General features: G+C 59.4%; 1 protein-coding gene across 1 annotated transcript; it reads right to left on the bottom strand.

Moving 5' to 3' along the window:
- Positions 1-11346: 11346 nt before the first annotated feature.
- Positions 11347-12863, bottom strand: LOC132334843 (bolA-like protein 3). The gene is given in 5 exon segments (XM_059861027.1): positions 11347-11698; positions 11968-12056; positions 12251-12327; positions 12329-12351; positions 12812-12863. Coding segments are annotated over 5 exon segments (285 nt in total). The 5' UTR covers positions 12842-12863; the 3' UTR covers positions 11347-11632.
- Positions 12864-14434: the final 1571 nt, after the last annotated feature.

Genomic DNA, 14434 nt, shown 5'->3' with positions numbered 1-14434 from the left:
TGGGAGAACAGCATGGGGTCTTCTGGCACCTTTGCCATCTTCTCCTGGACCATGCTTTTGAAGGAACTAAGGGAAAGAAGAGGGTGTATCACCTTTGGAAAGAGGGGCTGGCAATTCAGGAAATGTTTAGGGATGTTGTCAGGTCATGTAGGAAGAAGATTAGAGAGACAAGAGCCCAGTGAGAACCTGTGGAAATCCAGTCATTGCAATCGACCTTTCCTTCCCAAAATGCCATCCCTGGCTGGAGTATCAATGGAACTGGAATACTGAGTGCTGAGCTCCTGAAGGCCAGGGACACACACCCCAGTGCCAGGGATGGTTTGCTTGGCCTAAACCCTTCAAAAGCACCAACACCCCACTGAGGCCAAACATTAGCTTCAGTCTTGGGCCATGGATCTCACTGAAATGCATCTTTCAAACCAACCTCCTCTTCTCTTCATTCTCTTCTTCCTCACTAGGAAAAGCCTTCCACTGGAAGTGGGCTGTGATGTTACTCCTGTTCTCAATGAACACAGTTCTGTGGCTTGACATGGAGAGGAAAGTCTTGTCAAGCTCCACGGAACTTGTGCTCAGCCCAACGTTGACATCCACAGCTTCTCCATGGAGCTTTGTGTGGATAATTTCTTCCCCTGGAACAAAGCAAAGGGGAGTCTTTGCTCAGCTCACTGCCTGATGGAAGCACAAGGAACGGAGCAAACCACAGGGCACAGAAGAAAGTGTCCCAGTTTTGAGCTGAATGAGCAGTTCTTGAAGACCAAGGAATAGTTACTGTTGAATTTGCTGTGTGGTTCTTCGGTTTCTTTTCCATTGAAAACATCCTGATTTAGCCCAAAAAAGGACACATTTCATTAGCATTTCAATGAGAGCTGCTCTAAGAAAAGGAGCAATCAAAACTCTGAAAGAGTGAAAATGCAGATTAGAGCAATACAGTGACCTGGAAACAAGACCCAAAAGGAGGATGCCATTTACAGTCTGAAGGGTCCAATCCCAGCTCAATGAAGCACCATCAGCAGGAGCACATCAAGGAAGCAGAACAGGAGGTTTCTGTGTATTTACCAGCAATGCAGTCTGGGACTCTGGGTTGTCATGCAGGCTGGTAACTGCTTGCTTGGCCCAGCAGAGAAACTCTGTGCAATGTGTTGGAAATAATTATGCAGCTGTGTTTGTGCACGCTTTGGATTCAACAGGAGCAATCAGGATTGGTCACCAGGTAAAGAGCTCTTGCCTGACAGACACAAGACTCTGTGCTTTGATGCTCAGGGACAGCCCAGGGGAAAAGTGCTTCTGCCCAGCAGCTGCTGGGCTTTGTGCTCTTCTACAGCCCCACTGAGCAAACAAAAGCTCCTGGCCTTGGTGCTTTGCTGCTGGTCAATCTGTCACTTCAAAGTGTCTTCTGGGGACTTTGGTGATGAATGCATCACACACAAAAACAAAGAGAACATCTGGCAAGCTGAGCTTTGTTCATGTCAGCAGTGACAGCTGATGAACTTGCTTCAGGTTGTGCTCATGAAGGACCTCTGGCTGCAATGATGGGCTGAGCTGTTCCCATTGCCACTGGGGAGAACATCACTGCTGGCTGGTGGAGAAGCCTTGGGCCAGCAATGTTTATGGGCTGGACGTGAGACTTTGGAGGGAGGGGAGGAAAGACAAGGCCCCAGCAGCCCCAGAGCCAGAGCAGTGCACGTGCTCCTGCATCTGCCCCGGGGCTGATGCCAGCCCTGCTGCAGCTCTCTGCTGGGGCTCGGGGGATCAGTGCCTGCTGGGGGCAAGGCACAGGATTCTTTCCTTAGTCTTTTGCCAGAAATTTCATCAGAATGAGGACATGGAGGAGGACTGGTGGAGCAAATTCTACGCTTCCATGGAGGACAAGGACCCCAAATCCCCGTGGGGAACCAACGGGGACAGACTGAATGTGAGCCAGAGCCTGGGACCTGCACTGGGACAGGGACAGCTGGGGACAGGGATGGGGACAGAGACAGGGAGGATAAAGGGAGTGGGTGAGGACAGGGATAGGGATGAAGGTGGGGAGGGGACAAGGATGAGGATGAGGAGGGAATGGGACAAGGATGAAGAAAGGGCCGGGCCCGCGGTGGGGAGCAGCCCCGGGTCTGATCCAAGGCCAGCCCTGCCCCGCAGATCTACGGCTGCGAGCTGGAGGCGGTGCCCGAGTTCGAGGGGCTGCAGGATTTCTGCCAGACCTTCCCCCTCTCCAAACCCGGCCGTGCCCCCGAGCCCGTGGGCAGCTTCAAGGTGGGTGAAGCCCCCCTCCCCGTGGGACGCCGTGGCCGCGGGGCGGGACCCCCGGAGGGCACCGAGGGTCTCTCAGGGGCTGTTCCGCATCTACCCCGTGCCCCAGGAGGGCGGAGCCGCCCCCGCGCCGCGCTGCTTCCAGCGCCTGCCGCCCCGCCAGCCGCAGCCGTGCCTGCTGCTCGTCTACGTCGTGCGAGCCTTCGACCTGTCCCCCCGCGATGTCACCGGGCTGGTGAGGACAGCGGGGACGCCCGCGGGGCCGGGCCGGGCGGGGCGGCCGTGTCACCGCGGTGTCCCCTCCGTGCCCCAGAGCGATCGCTACGTGCGGGTGGCGCTGGGCAAGAAGACGCTGGGACAGCGGGACCAGTACGTGCCCAACACCCTGGAGCCCGTCTTTGGCAGGTGCGGCACTGTCACCCCCGGGGCGGGTGGCCCGTGTCACTGTCACCTCCAGGGGGCACTGGGGGCGCTCACCAGGTCACCATTCCCAGTGCTGTTGTGCCACCAGATCCCTGTGCCATTCCCTGTGCCACCACCTGTCCCACTCCCTGTCCTGCCATGTCCCTGTGTCCTCACCTGTCCCACTCCCTGTGCCACCAGCTGAACCATTCCCTGTCCTGAGGGACAGGGAGGGGACACGGGGGGCTGGGAGGGGGGCCAGGAGGGGACATGGTGGGCACAGGAGGATGGCACGGAGCGGGCACAGAGGGGGAATTGGGACACGAGGAGGGGCAGGATGGGGGGCACAGGAAGGTTTGGAGGGCACAGGAGGGTTTGGGGGGCACAGGAAGATGGCACAGAGGGCCGGGGCGGGCACAGGGGTAACTCCCAGCAGAGGTGCCACTGCCCTGTCCCCAGCGCGGGCCCCGCGTGCTGGCGGGACCAGCTGTGCCCCAGCCAGGCCCTGGAGCTCCTGGCGGGCACCCGGGGGCTGCCCGGGCCCCGCTTCAGCCGCGGGGGCACCGCCCTGAGCCTGAGCGGGCAGCGCTTCGAGCTGCGCCACTTGGGTGAGGGGAGGGACTGGGGGAGCTTGGGGGGGTGTGGGGGGTTTTGGGGGGATCTGGTGGGGTTTGGGAGCATGTGGGGTGGGTCTGGTGGGGGTTTGGGGAGGTCTGGTGGGGGTTTGGGGGGGTTTGGGGGGGGTCTGGGGTGTTTTCCAGGGATCGGGGGGGGGTTTGGGGTATCTGGGTGGGTCTGGGGTGTCTGGGGTAATTTGGGGGTGTTGGGGGGGGTCTGTGAGGTGGCTGTCGGGTGGGTGACAAGTGGATCGGTGTCACTGAGCAGGGCCACCCCCCGCCGCGACACGCCGGGCCCCCCGGGAGCGCCTGGCCCTGCACGTGCTGAACCTGTGCGAGCTCGTCCCGGAGCACTTGGAGACCCGTGGGCTGCAGAGCCGCGCCCAGCCCGGCCTGGAGCAGGTGACAGCGACGCCGGGGACAGAGACTCCGGGCTGGGGGTGACAGCGACACCTGGCGGGGAGGGGTGATGGGGACATTGGGGTGACAGAGAACGTGGGGATGAGGACATCGCAGGGACAGCGACGCTGGGGTGGATGCCAGGGACCCCAGGAGTGGGTGATGGGGCCAGGGGGTGACAAGGACAGGTGCTGGGGGGACAAAGGAACCCCGCAGTGATGAGGAGCCTGGGGCCGTGGGGACAGAGAGGGGACACTGGGGGACACCCGGGGACATGGGGCTGGTGCCACCCTGTCCTGCTGTCCCCAGGGCAAGGTGCAGATGTGGGTGGACATTTTCCCCACCAGCCTTGGCCCCCCTAGGCCCCCCGTGAACATCGACCCCCACAAGGCGAAGGGGTGAGTGAGGGACAGGACACCCCTGTGGGGACAGGGCCACCCCCCGTGGGGACAGGGCCACCCCGGGTGGAAGGTGACCCGTCCCTGTCCCCTCCTGAGGTACGAGCTGCACTGCGTGGTGTGGAACGTGCGGGACATGGATCCTGGGGACATCAACCTGCTGGGCCAGCGCATGAGTGACATCTACGTGTCCGGGTGTGTCCCCATCGTGTCCCCTGTCACCCCCCAGCTTCTGTCCTGCTCACTCCAGAACCCCTTGCAGGTCCTTTGTCACCAGAGGGTCCCTATCAGCCATCCCCAGGGTCCCTGTCACCCCAGGGTGTCCCCATCCATGTGGGCACAGTGGTGACAGCAGTGTCCCCTGGGGGGTGGCACAGAGGTGACAGCGGTGTCCCTGCAGGTGGCTGGATGGGCTCTCCGAGCAGCAGCAGCACACTGACATCCACTATCGCTCCCTGAACGGCCGCGGTGCCTTCAACTGGCGCTTCGTGTTCCCCTTCGAGTTCCTGGCGGCCGAGAAGCTCTGCGCCATCCGCCGCAAGGTCAGAGACAGCCAGAGTGGGGACAGAGTGGGGACACAGCCCAGGGACACGTGCGACCTTGCCGTGTCCTCAGGCAGGAGCACGTGTGGAGTTTGGACGAGATGCTGCTGAAGGTGCTGCCCAAGCTCATCCTGCAGGTGTGGGACAATGACAAGTTCAAGGTGGACGATCTGCTGGGTGAGAGCCCGTGTCACCACCGGGGGGACACCGCAGGAGACAGGGGACAGCCAGTGGGGACAGGGAGCACCCATTGGTGATAAGGAGCTCCCCCAGGTGACAAGGAGCTCCCCCCAGTGACAGAGCTGTCCCCTGCCCTGTCCTGCAGGGATCCTGGAGCTGGAGCTGATGCAGCTGCCCCACCCGGCCTGCAGCGCCTGCCTGTGCCGGGCCACACTGCAGGACCTGCCCTGGTTCTCCTGGGCCTGGCTCTCCCTGCCCCGGTTCTTCTGGGCCCAGCTTTCCCGGGCCTGGCTCTCCCTGGCCCGCTTCTCCTGGCTCTGGCTCCCCCTGGCCTGGCTCTCCCGGTGCTGGTGCCGTGCCCTGGCGCGGCAGCGCTCGCCCCTGAACCTGTTCCGCAGAAGGAGGGCGCGGGGCTGGTGGCCCTGCACCGTGCACAAGGACGGTGGCCGGCGGCTCTTGGTAGGTTGGGAACGGATTGGGGACACCCACACGGGGCTGGGGGACAGCAGGGACAGATCCAACCGCCCCGCAGGGGAAGCTGGAGCTCAGTCTGGAGCTGCTGTTGGCGCAGGAGGCCGAGGAGCGGCCGGTGGGGAAGGGCCGGGAGGAGCCCAAAAAGCACCCGACCCTGCCTGAGCCCAGGTGAGCCCGGGGCGAGCCAGGAGGGGCTGGTGGGCCGGGGACAGGCGGTGGCTGAGCCCGGTGTCCCCGCAGGCACCCCAAGTCCTCGTTCCTGTGGCTGACATCTCCACTGAGCCTTGTCCGCCACGGCGTCCGCTGGCGCTACCTGCTGTGGCTCGGCCTGGGGCTGGCGGCACTCCTGCTGCTCCTGCTGCTCCATTCCTTCTTCCCGGTCAGCACTGCCCCACAAATACCCCGCTGGCACCCCTGAACATGCCCTGACTGCCCCGTGTCCCCCTGCAGGGCACCCTCAAGGTGAAGGTGGCTGACCCACGCCGGCTCCTGCCGGCCAAGGAGCAGCCGGGCACGAAGCCTCCCCTGACGGAGCGCTGAGGAGGAGCTGCCCGGCTCCCCGATTTCCTGGCTCTGAACCCCCCTCCCGAGCTGCTCTGGATGTCCTCGGTGCATTCTGCAGCCAGGAGGGGATTGTCCCATCCGGAACGCTGGGGGAGCTGCCCATGGATGTTCCCTCCTGAACAAAGCCGTGTCCAAGCAGCACCAAAGCATCGTCCCTGTCTCTGGTGGCTCGGGGAGGGCATGGACGCTCTAACCCCAGCCCTGATCCCAAATTCAGCCCTAACTCCAGCCTAGGTTCAGCTCCAGCTCCCAAACTCAGCCCCAATTCCTGCCTTAATCCCAACGGCATCATCAGCCCCCACCCGAGTGCCAGCCCCAGTCCCCTGGGCAGGACGGGGACACCCCTGGGGAGTGTGGCTGCGAGGGAGGTGGGAGCAGCACGGGCTCCTCTGTGCCTGGTCCTGGATCACGGTGGGATGTGGAAGGAGAGAGCCAGCCGGGTGCCCTGACCGTGGGGCCCAGCTCAGGGAAGGAGGAGGGACAGACACTGGCCGGATCATCCCCCAGGACAACGACAACGGACACTGGCAGCCATGCCTGCTCCGCGCCGGACCCTGGGGAAGGAGGGCACCGGCCGGAGCATCCCCCGGGGCCAGGAGGGCCGAGATGCCCTGGCCTGGCCCTGCCCCAAGGCAATGTGAAGGCTCCTGGTGACCAGGCCCAGTGCACCCAGGCCCCGCCCCTCCCGGGACCCTCTTAGCCAATCACATTGCTCTGTCCTGCTCTATTCCCCGCCCCCCATTGTTTGCACCCTGCTCCCATTGGCTGCGGGCAAGGGGGCGGAGCTAAACCTGCCTATATAAAGCAGGAGCAGGTGCTGTGCGATCAGTTCAGGTCCAGCGGAGGCAGCGGAGCAGAGGAAGCAGAGGAGGCAGAGGAGAGCGGAGCTGCCAACACCAGAGCCGCAGCACCGGCCGAGCCCACAGAACCAGCAGCCCTGGAGCTTTGGCACTGGCTGGACCCTCGGCGTTGCCAGCCCGGAGCCCCAGCACGGGGTGGTCGTTGGGGGGAGGCTGGGAGGGACGGGGATCCACCGATGCGCCGTTCTCGCCGTCCTTGCGCCTCTTCTCACTGCCGCCTTCTCGGTACCAGCCCCTCCGAACGGGAGCGGCACCGGCAGCGGCACCACCCCCGGCTCAGCAAAGGTAAGGGCCGAGAACCGCCGGGGCACCGAGGGACCACGCCGGGCTCCCAGATCGGGGGCTCGGCCACCGCCCCGGCCTGCCCAAGGTAAGGGGATGGAGAACGCGGCAGCCCCCCCAAACTGGGGGGGGTCAGACAGCAACCCCGGCTCAGCAAAGGTAAGGACCAACAACCCGGGGCACCGAGGGACCACGCCGGGCCCCCCAAACCGGAGGGGTCTGGCCACCACCCCGGCCTGCCAAAGGTAAGGGACAAAATAAAATTGGCAAAAATCACATTACTTGCTGTGGCTGTTCTTTGATAGCTCCATGCATCACTCGCCACTCGCACAAATCACACAGCGCCCCCAGAAGTGGGGCTTGGACCCCCAAGGGTGGGGCTGGGACCCTCAGAGACCCCTCCCCGTGGGCCTGGGACCACCAGAAATGGGGTAGCAACCACCAAAGACCCCCACCCCATAAACCCAACCACCCCAAAAATGGGCTTGGGATCCTCAGAGACCCCTCCCTGTGGGCATGGGACACTCATAGACCCCTCCCCATAAACCTGGGCACCCCAGAAATGGGGCTGGGACCCCCAAAGACCCCTCCCTGTGGGCCTGGGACCACCAGAAATGGGAGAGGGACCCCCAGAGACTCCTCCTCATAAACCCAAGCTCCCCCAAAATGGGGCTGGGACCCCCAGAGACCCTTCCCATGGGGCTGGGACCCCTCAGTCCCATGAGGTTCCGTTGTCACGACTCTGCCCTGGGTGCCACCAGGTGTGGAACGCCTGCCGTGTCACAATAGAGCCTCGGTTTCGTCATTCCTGGTGCTGTGACGTCATGGAATTTATGGAGTCTGTCCTCGTCCTGGTGTCAGAGAAAAGTGAAATGAAAATTGGACTTAATGGCGTGAGTTACCCTCCGCTAGGATTCCAATAATCCCCATTTCCAAGGATCCAATTCCAACTTCCAATAATCCCAATTTCCCAATTCCAATTTCCACTGGGAAGAAATGAAGAGATGAAAGTGAAAAAATAACAGTCTTTTATTAACAAGCAGGGATGCAACATGTAGAAAAAAGAAGTAAAGAATTTATTGGAATTTTATGGAATTAATGGAATCTGTCCTCATTCAGGTGTCAGAGAAATTTAAAAATTGAATTTAATGTCCTGGAATCCTCCTTTAGGATTCCGGTTATCCCAATTTCCAATAAACCAATTCCAGTTTCCAATAATTCCACTTTCCATCGGGAAGAAATGAAGATCTGAAAGCGAAAAAATACCAATATCTTTTATTAACAAGCAGGAAATGCTCCCAAAATCCCGAATTTAGCGTGGCCCCGCCCCCACCCCGCCCTCACCCCTGCCCCTGGGCCACGCCCCTTTGGAACCCTCCGCCTCTTGACCAATCAGATCGCTCGTCTGCATTTTGGTCACGCCTCCCCTCTGTTTGCTCACAATGTGGACTGTTGGTTGCTCCGCCCCCATGCTGTTTTCTCAATTCCCATTGGCTGTCCTGTGCGGGGGCGTGGCTCAGGCTGGGTATATAAAGCGGGTGGCGGGAGCAGGGGGCTGAGTTCGGGATCAGGATCGGCGGCGGACCGGAGTGGGTGGAGACCCCCGGAGCAGGGCAGCCGGACAGCGGAGGATCCCAGCGGTGGACACTGCAGTGGCCGGAGCCTGGAGGATCCCAGCGGTGGACACTGGAACGGCCAGAGCCCCCAGACCGGAGCGGCCGGACACCAGAGGATCGCAGCGGTGGACACTGGGGCGGCCGAACACCGGAGGATCACGGCGTTGGACGTCGGGGAACCACAGCGATGAACACTGGTCCACAGACCGCCCCCGCGCACATTACGGTAAGCACGAACGGAGCCGATCCGCCCCCTCCCGGTAACGGGAAGGAGGACGGAGATGATCTGACTCACCCCCCTGCTCAGGTGAAGACGGTCCCGGCCCCCCACAGCGGAGGAGCAGCAAGGGTCCGGAGACCCCACCGGGCACTCCGCTCCAGAGACCACCTCTGCACACATTACGGTAAACACGAGCGGAGAGGATCCGACTCCCTCCCGGTAAGGGAAGGAGGACGGAAATGATCTGACACCCACCCCACCCCCCAACAGCGGAGGAGCGATAAGGGTGCGGGGACCCCACCGGGCACTCCGCTCCAGAGACCACCCCCCGCCCACATCACATCACGGTAAGCACGAACGGAGAGGATCCGGCCCCCTCCCGGTAACGGGAAGCGGCTGGATATAACCTGACTCCCTCTTATCTCCACAGTGGGCACAGACAGTCCCGGGAACTGGGGAGCAGCGGGGCTGCGGAGACCCCCACCCCCCTTCCCCCCCCTCCTTAAATTAAACACGAACTGAGACGAGCCGGCCCCTCCCGGTAATGGGGAAGGACGGAGATGATCTGACCCCCCCGTTCATCCCCGCACGGGACCGGGGTGGAGCCGAACCCCGAACCAGGCCCTCCTAAATGGGGGACAACCGAGACCAACCGGGCCCTTCCTTAACAGAGGAGAACCGGGACCACCGGGCCCTCCATCATGGGGGAGGACCGAGCCCACCGGGCTCTCCTCAACGGGAGAGGACTGAGACCGGAGCCAGAGACAAGCCTGTCCCACCTGAGGGAGGTGAGGAGGGCTGAGACCCCCAGTGCCCCTAAATGTAGAAATGGAGACCCCAAAAAAGACAGCCAGAGACCCCCACCCCCCGTGAATGGCGGGAGGATGGAGACCCCCCCCCGGTGTCCTTCAAGAGTGAGAAGGGTGGAGACCCCCCCGAGCATCCTGCGGGGTGAGAGGGGCAGGGCAGCATCCCCAGAGCCCCTCCAGGCAGCCCTGGGCCCAGAGAGAGCCCCTGAGCATCCCCCAGGCTCTGGGCAATGGAAACCAGAATTTACAGAAATCAAATTTTACAACAGATGGGGAAAAAAAAAACCAAACTAGAATTTACAAAAATCAATTTCACAACGCATGGAAAAAAAAAAAATCCAATTTTACAAAAATCAAATTTTACAAGTTGTGGGAAGTTTTGGCTGATATTGACTCCCCCAAGGAGTCACTTGAGGTGAAAACACGAACAAATCACAAAGCCCCAGCCCCCACCTCGGGGCTGTGCCCATCCTTGTCACACCTGGGGGCTGCTGGGGGTCCCCACCCCTGAACTGGGGGACCATTGGACCCCCCCCTACTTAAGGGAGGGGACAGAAATGAAAAGTGAATTTAGGGAGGGGAACCCCCCAGGCCCCCTCAGACCCCCCAGAGGCAGAGGGGATGGACCTGGAGCGTCTGGGGGCACCAGGCAAAGAAAAATGGGCAGAAATGAATTCTAACAGCTCGTAATTTGGCTGATAATTTGATTTATATTTTGGCTGATTGATTATTTGGCTGTTTATCTGGCTGACTGTTAGTTTGGCTGATACTTTAGCTACTTATTTAGCTGCTATTTGCTCTCCCAAGTAGCACTTGAGATAAAAATGCAAACAAATCCCAAACCCCTGGGCTTGGGAGCACGGGGCAGCCAGAGATTCCATCCTTGTCACACCCAGGGGCTTTCCAAGTGATTAATTATTTAATTATTTAATTGTTCTGTGGATTTAGAGGCACAAGGCCCCGCCCAGTCCCTCTCAGTGCCCCCAGTGTGACATGGATGGAGACCTCTCAAGTGCCCCCAGGCTCTGAAATAAATAAAATTCAGTAAAATCTGACAGCATAAACCAGGCGTGGACTGATTATTTATTACAATTTACTATATCATTTATTATTTTTATAGTATTTATAATTTATTTAACTATATATACATGATATATACTATTTATATTAATTACTATTCCTTTTATAAAAATGTGACATTTATTATGGATTTTGTTTAATGGCTAATAATAATAAAAATTGGGGGCTGAGTGTAAGGTCAGGATTAAAGGTGGGGTTTGGTTTAGGGCTGTGGGTTTAGGAAGGGGCTGCAGTTGGGGTTGGGTTTGAGGTTGGGGTTAACCCTAAGCCTGCCCCACTTTTGGGGGTCCCAGGCCCATGGGGAGGGGTCCCTGGGAGTCTCAGCCCCATTTCTGATCTGCCTGGGCTCATTTTTTTGGGGTCCCACTCCCACTTTTGGGGTTCCCGCGCTCATTTCTTGCCCCGCCCCCGAGTGGGTGTGGCAGTGCGGCAACGCCCAATACAGGGCCACGCCCCTTCACAAAATTCCCGCCATTTCCCGCAGCTCTCGTGAGACTTGGCGGCGCGGGTGGGGCTCCCTCAGAGCAGCCCGGCTCGGCCTGGCCGCGCTCCCCTCAGCCCTCCCCACTCCCTCAATCTCCTGCTCCCCTCAGCCCTCCCTGCTCCCTCAGTCCGTTCCCTCAATCTCCTGCTCCCCTCAGCCCTCCCCGCTCCCTCAGTCCTCTCCCTTATTCCTTCCCGTTCCCTCAGCCCTGTATGCTGCCCTCAGTCCTTTCCCTCAGGTCTCTCCACTCCCCTCAGCCCTTCCCGCTGGGGAATAAAGCCCTCTGCAAGGACCCTTCTGAGAACGTGGGCTCCAAAACCCTCCTTCAAGGGCCCTTTTGGGCTCCAAGGCTAATAATAATAATAACAACAACCATCCCCAGGACTGAGCACACAGCACGGGGTGGGGTTCACGCCCAGGAGTGCAGCCCTGGGCCCCTCCTGGAGCTCGGGGCAGGCTCAGCCCTTGGGGGCCGAGGTGAAGATGCGCAGGCCGGGCATGTGCGTGATCTCCTCGCTCAGCGTCTGCGGGGCAAGCGCGGTTCAGGGCCGGCTCTGGCCTTGGAGCAGCCTCAGCCGGCAGCCACAGCCCCACAGCCAGGGCTGCTGCACCCTCAGCCCCTCTCTCCCATTCCCTCACACCCATTCCCTCTCCTCTGCTCCCTCTCCCATTCCCTCTCCCCCGTTCCCTCTTTCCCATCCCCATCTCCTCTCCCCAATTCCAGCTGTTCCCTTTCCCTCTCTCCATCCTCTCTCCCCTGTTCTCTCCCATTCCCTCTCCCCCTTCCCCACACCTGGGTCACCATCCTGTGCTGCTGCACTGAGCGCTTCTCCCGGAACAACTCCGACTCCATGTGGATCTCATACATGTCACCGCAGCCTCCTGGGAACCCGGGACAATTAACGCCAATTAACGTCAATTAAAATCAGTTCAAGTCAAGGCTTGAGCACCCTCACACTCCTGCCCTGTCTGGGGGTCCCCGCAGCCTGGGGGGGATGGAGACTGACCGGGTTTAAAAAAAACTGGGTTTGGGGTAACCAAGAGCGGGTTTAGGCCCAGCAGGAGCGGGTCCCTACCTGAGATGCCCACCACCTTGATGGCCGAAGCCCGCGGGAATTTCTCCCGCAGCAGCCGCGCCAGGCGCGACTCCCCGCCAGGAGCGGCAGCGCAGGAACAGCTGGGGGGAAACGGCCCTGAGAGCCCCGGGGGGACCCCTAAAAACAGCCCCGGGAGCGGAGGGGAGGGGAAAGGGAAATAGAAGCTGCCGGCACCGGAGAGGGGCACAAGAAGCTGCGGAACCCCGGGAGATGCGGGCGAACCGGGAGAAGGAGGGGTGGGAACGGGAGCTGCCATCACCGGAGGATCGGGCGGTGGGAACGGGGCCTGCGGAGGGGCGGGGGGGTTACCTGTGCCGGGGGGACATTGTGAGGAGCGGCAGCACCGGGAGCGGTACAAGGAACGGGGGAACACCGGGAGACGGTGGGGAACGGGGCCCGGGGACGGACACCAGGAGGGAGCGCGGGCCGCGGTTACCGGCACCGGGGGGACACAGGGGGAAACGGGCCGGGAGGGCAGCACGAGCAGGGGGAGGGAGACGGGGACAAGGACAGAGGGACAGGGGACTGACGGACACTCACCGGGCCCCGGCTCAGCCCCGCCGCCGCCATCCCGGGGGCGCGCCGGGGTCACCTCCGGCTGAGCCAATCAGAGCGCGCCGGTGACAAAAGGGGTGGGGCCAGCGCTGCACCCCACGAGCGCCCCCTGGTGGTTCGGAGGACCAGGAGAGGCCCCGCCCCCCGACGCCCCCCAAAGGGTCCCCACCAAGGGTCCCCTCCTGCCCCCATAAAGGTTCCCCTCCTGACCCCACAAAAGTTCCATCCTCCCCCCACTCCATTCCCATATCCAGGGTCCCATCCCGACCCCCAAAAGGATCCCAAAATGATCCCATCCCCCCTCTCATCCCATAGATGGGCCCTCATCCTGATCTCCCCCCCAAAGGACCCCCAATTCCCATGCCCAGAACTCCATCCAGACCCCCCAGTCCAAAAAACCCCAACCCTAAAAACCCCACAAATCCCTATCCCAAAAACCCCAAAAATCCCAATCCCAAAACCCCAATCCTGCCTCAAATTCCCACTACCAGACCCCCAATCCTAAAAACCCCAACCCCAAAATCCCCAAACCCAAAAACCCCACAAACCCCAATCCCAAATACCCCAAAAATCCCAATCCCAAAACCCCAATCCTGCCCCCAATTCCCACTACCAGACCCCCAATCCTAAAAATCCCAACTCCAAAAACCCCAACCACAAAAACCCCAATCCTGTCCCAAATTCCCACTCCCAGACCCCCCCAACCCCAAAAACTCCCATCCCAAAACCCCAATCCCTCAGGAATTGCAGCCGAGCCTGGTGTTGAGTGCAAAAAATAAATATAAAATTTATTAAAACACCCACAATATTTTAAAGGTATCGGGAATAATAACACAGCCCAACTCAGAATAAAATACAAATTAAAAATAAACAACAACAGAACAAAAAAAAAAAACAAAAAACAAAACCAAAACCGGAGGGGAGGATCCAAACTTGCAATTTTTAGGAATCCTAAAAAATAAATTTATTGAAACATGGGTGGAAAGAAAAAGAGGGAAAAGGGTGAAAAACAACACAGAGAGAAAGGGAAAATGATACAAAAAAAAATTATCGGCATAGATTTCCTGTCCTAGGAGTATCTACAGTTTGATTACATGTTAATTAATTCTTTAATTAATTATTCCTATTGCCTTGAGACGTGGGAAAAAATTCTACCGCTCCTTGATCCACCCCGAAACTTCATTTCAAGTAACCCCAGAGCCGAGCCCAGCCAGGAACCCCAAAGGATTTGGGACCCCCTGGTGCCTCCCCCGCAGCTGCCGCCATCCCCAGAACATGCCAAAAAGCGCAGGAACAGCCCCAAAGAATTCCCAAAATAAAAATCCCATTATTTGGGATTTTCAAATAATGCTGGAACACCTCAGAAAAAATCCCCAAAAAAATCCCAAAATAAATCCCAGAAAGTGCCAGAACACCGCCAAAAAAAAAATCAATCAAAAAATGCCAAAACAAATCCCAAAAAAATCTGGAACAACCCAAAAAAATCCCAAAAGAAATCCCAAACTAAATCCCAAAATGTGCCAGAACACCCAAAAAAAAATCCCTAAAAAAACCCCAAAAAAATCCCAAATAATGCCGGAAAAATCCCAAAAAATCCCAAAATAAATC

The sequence above is a fragment of the Haemorhous mexicanus genome, chromosome 16 (assembly GCF_027477595.1).
Source record: "Haemorhous mexicanus isolate bHaeMex1 chromosome 16, bHaeMex1.pri, whole genome shotgun sequence".
Classification (NCBI taxonomy): Eukaryota; Metazoa; Chordata; class Aves; order Passeriformes; family Fringillidae; genus Haemorhous; species Haemorhous mexicanus.
Note: the sequence above shows the minus strand (reverse complement) of the source record. Positions and strands in the feature narration are given on the sequence as shown.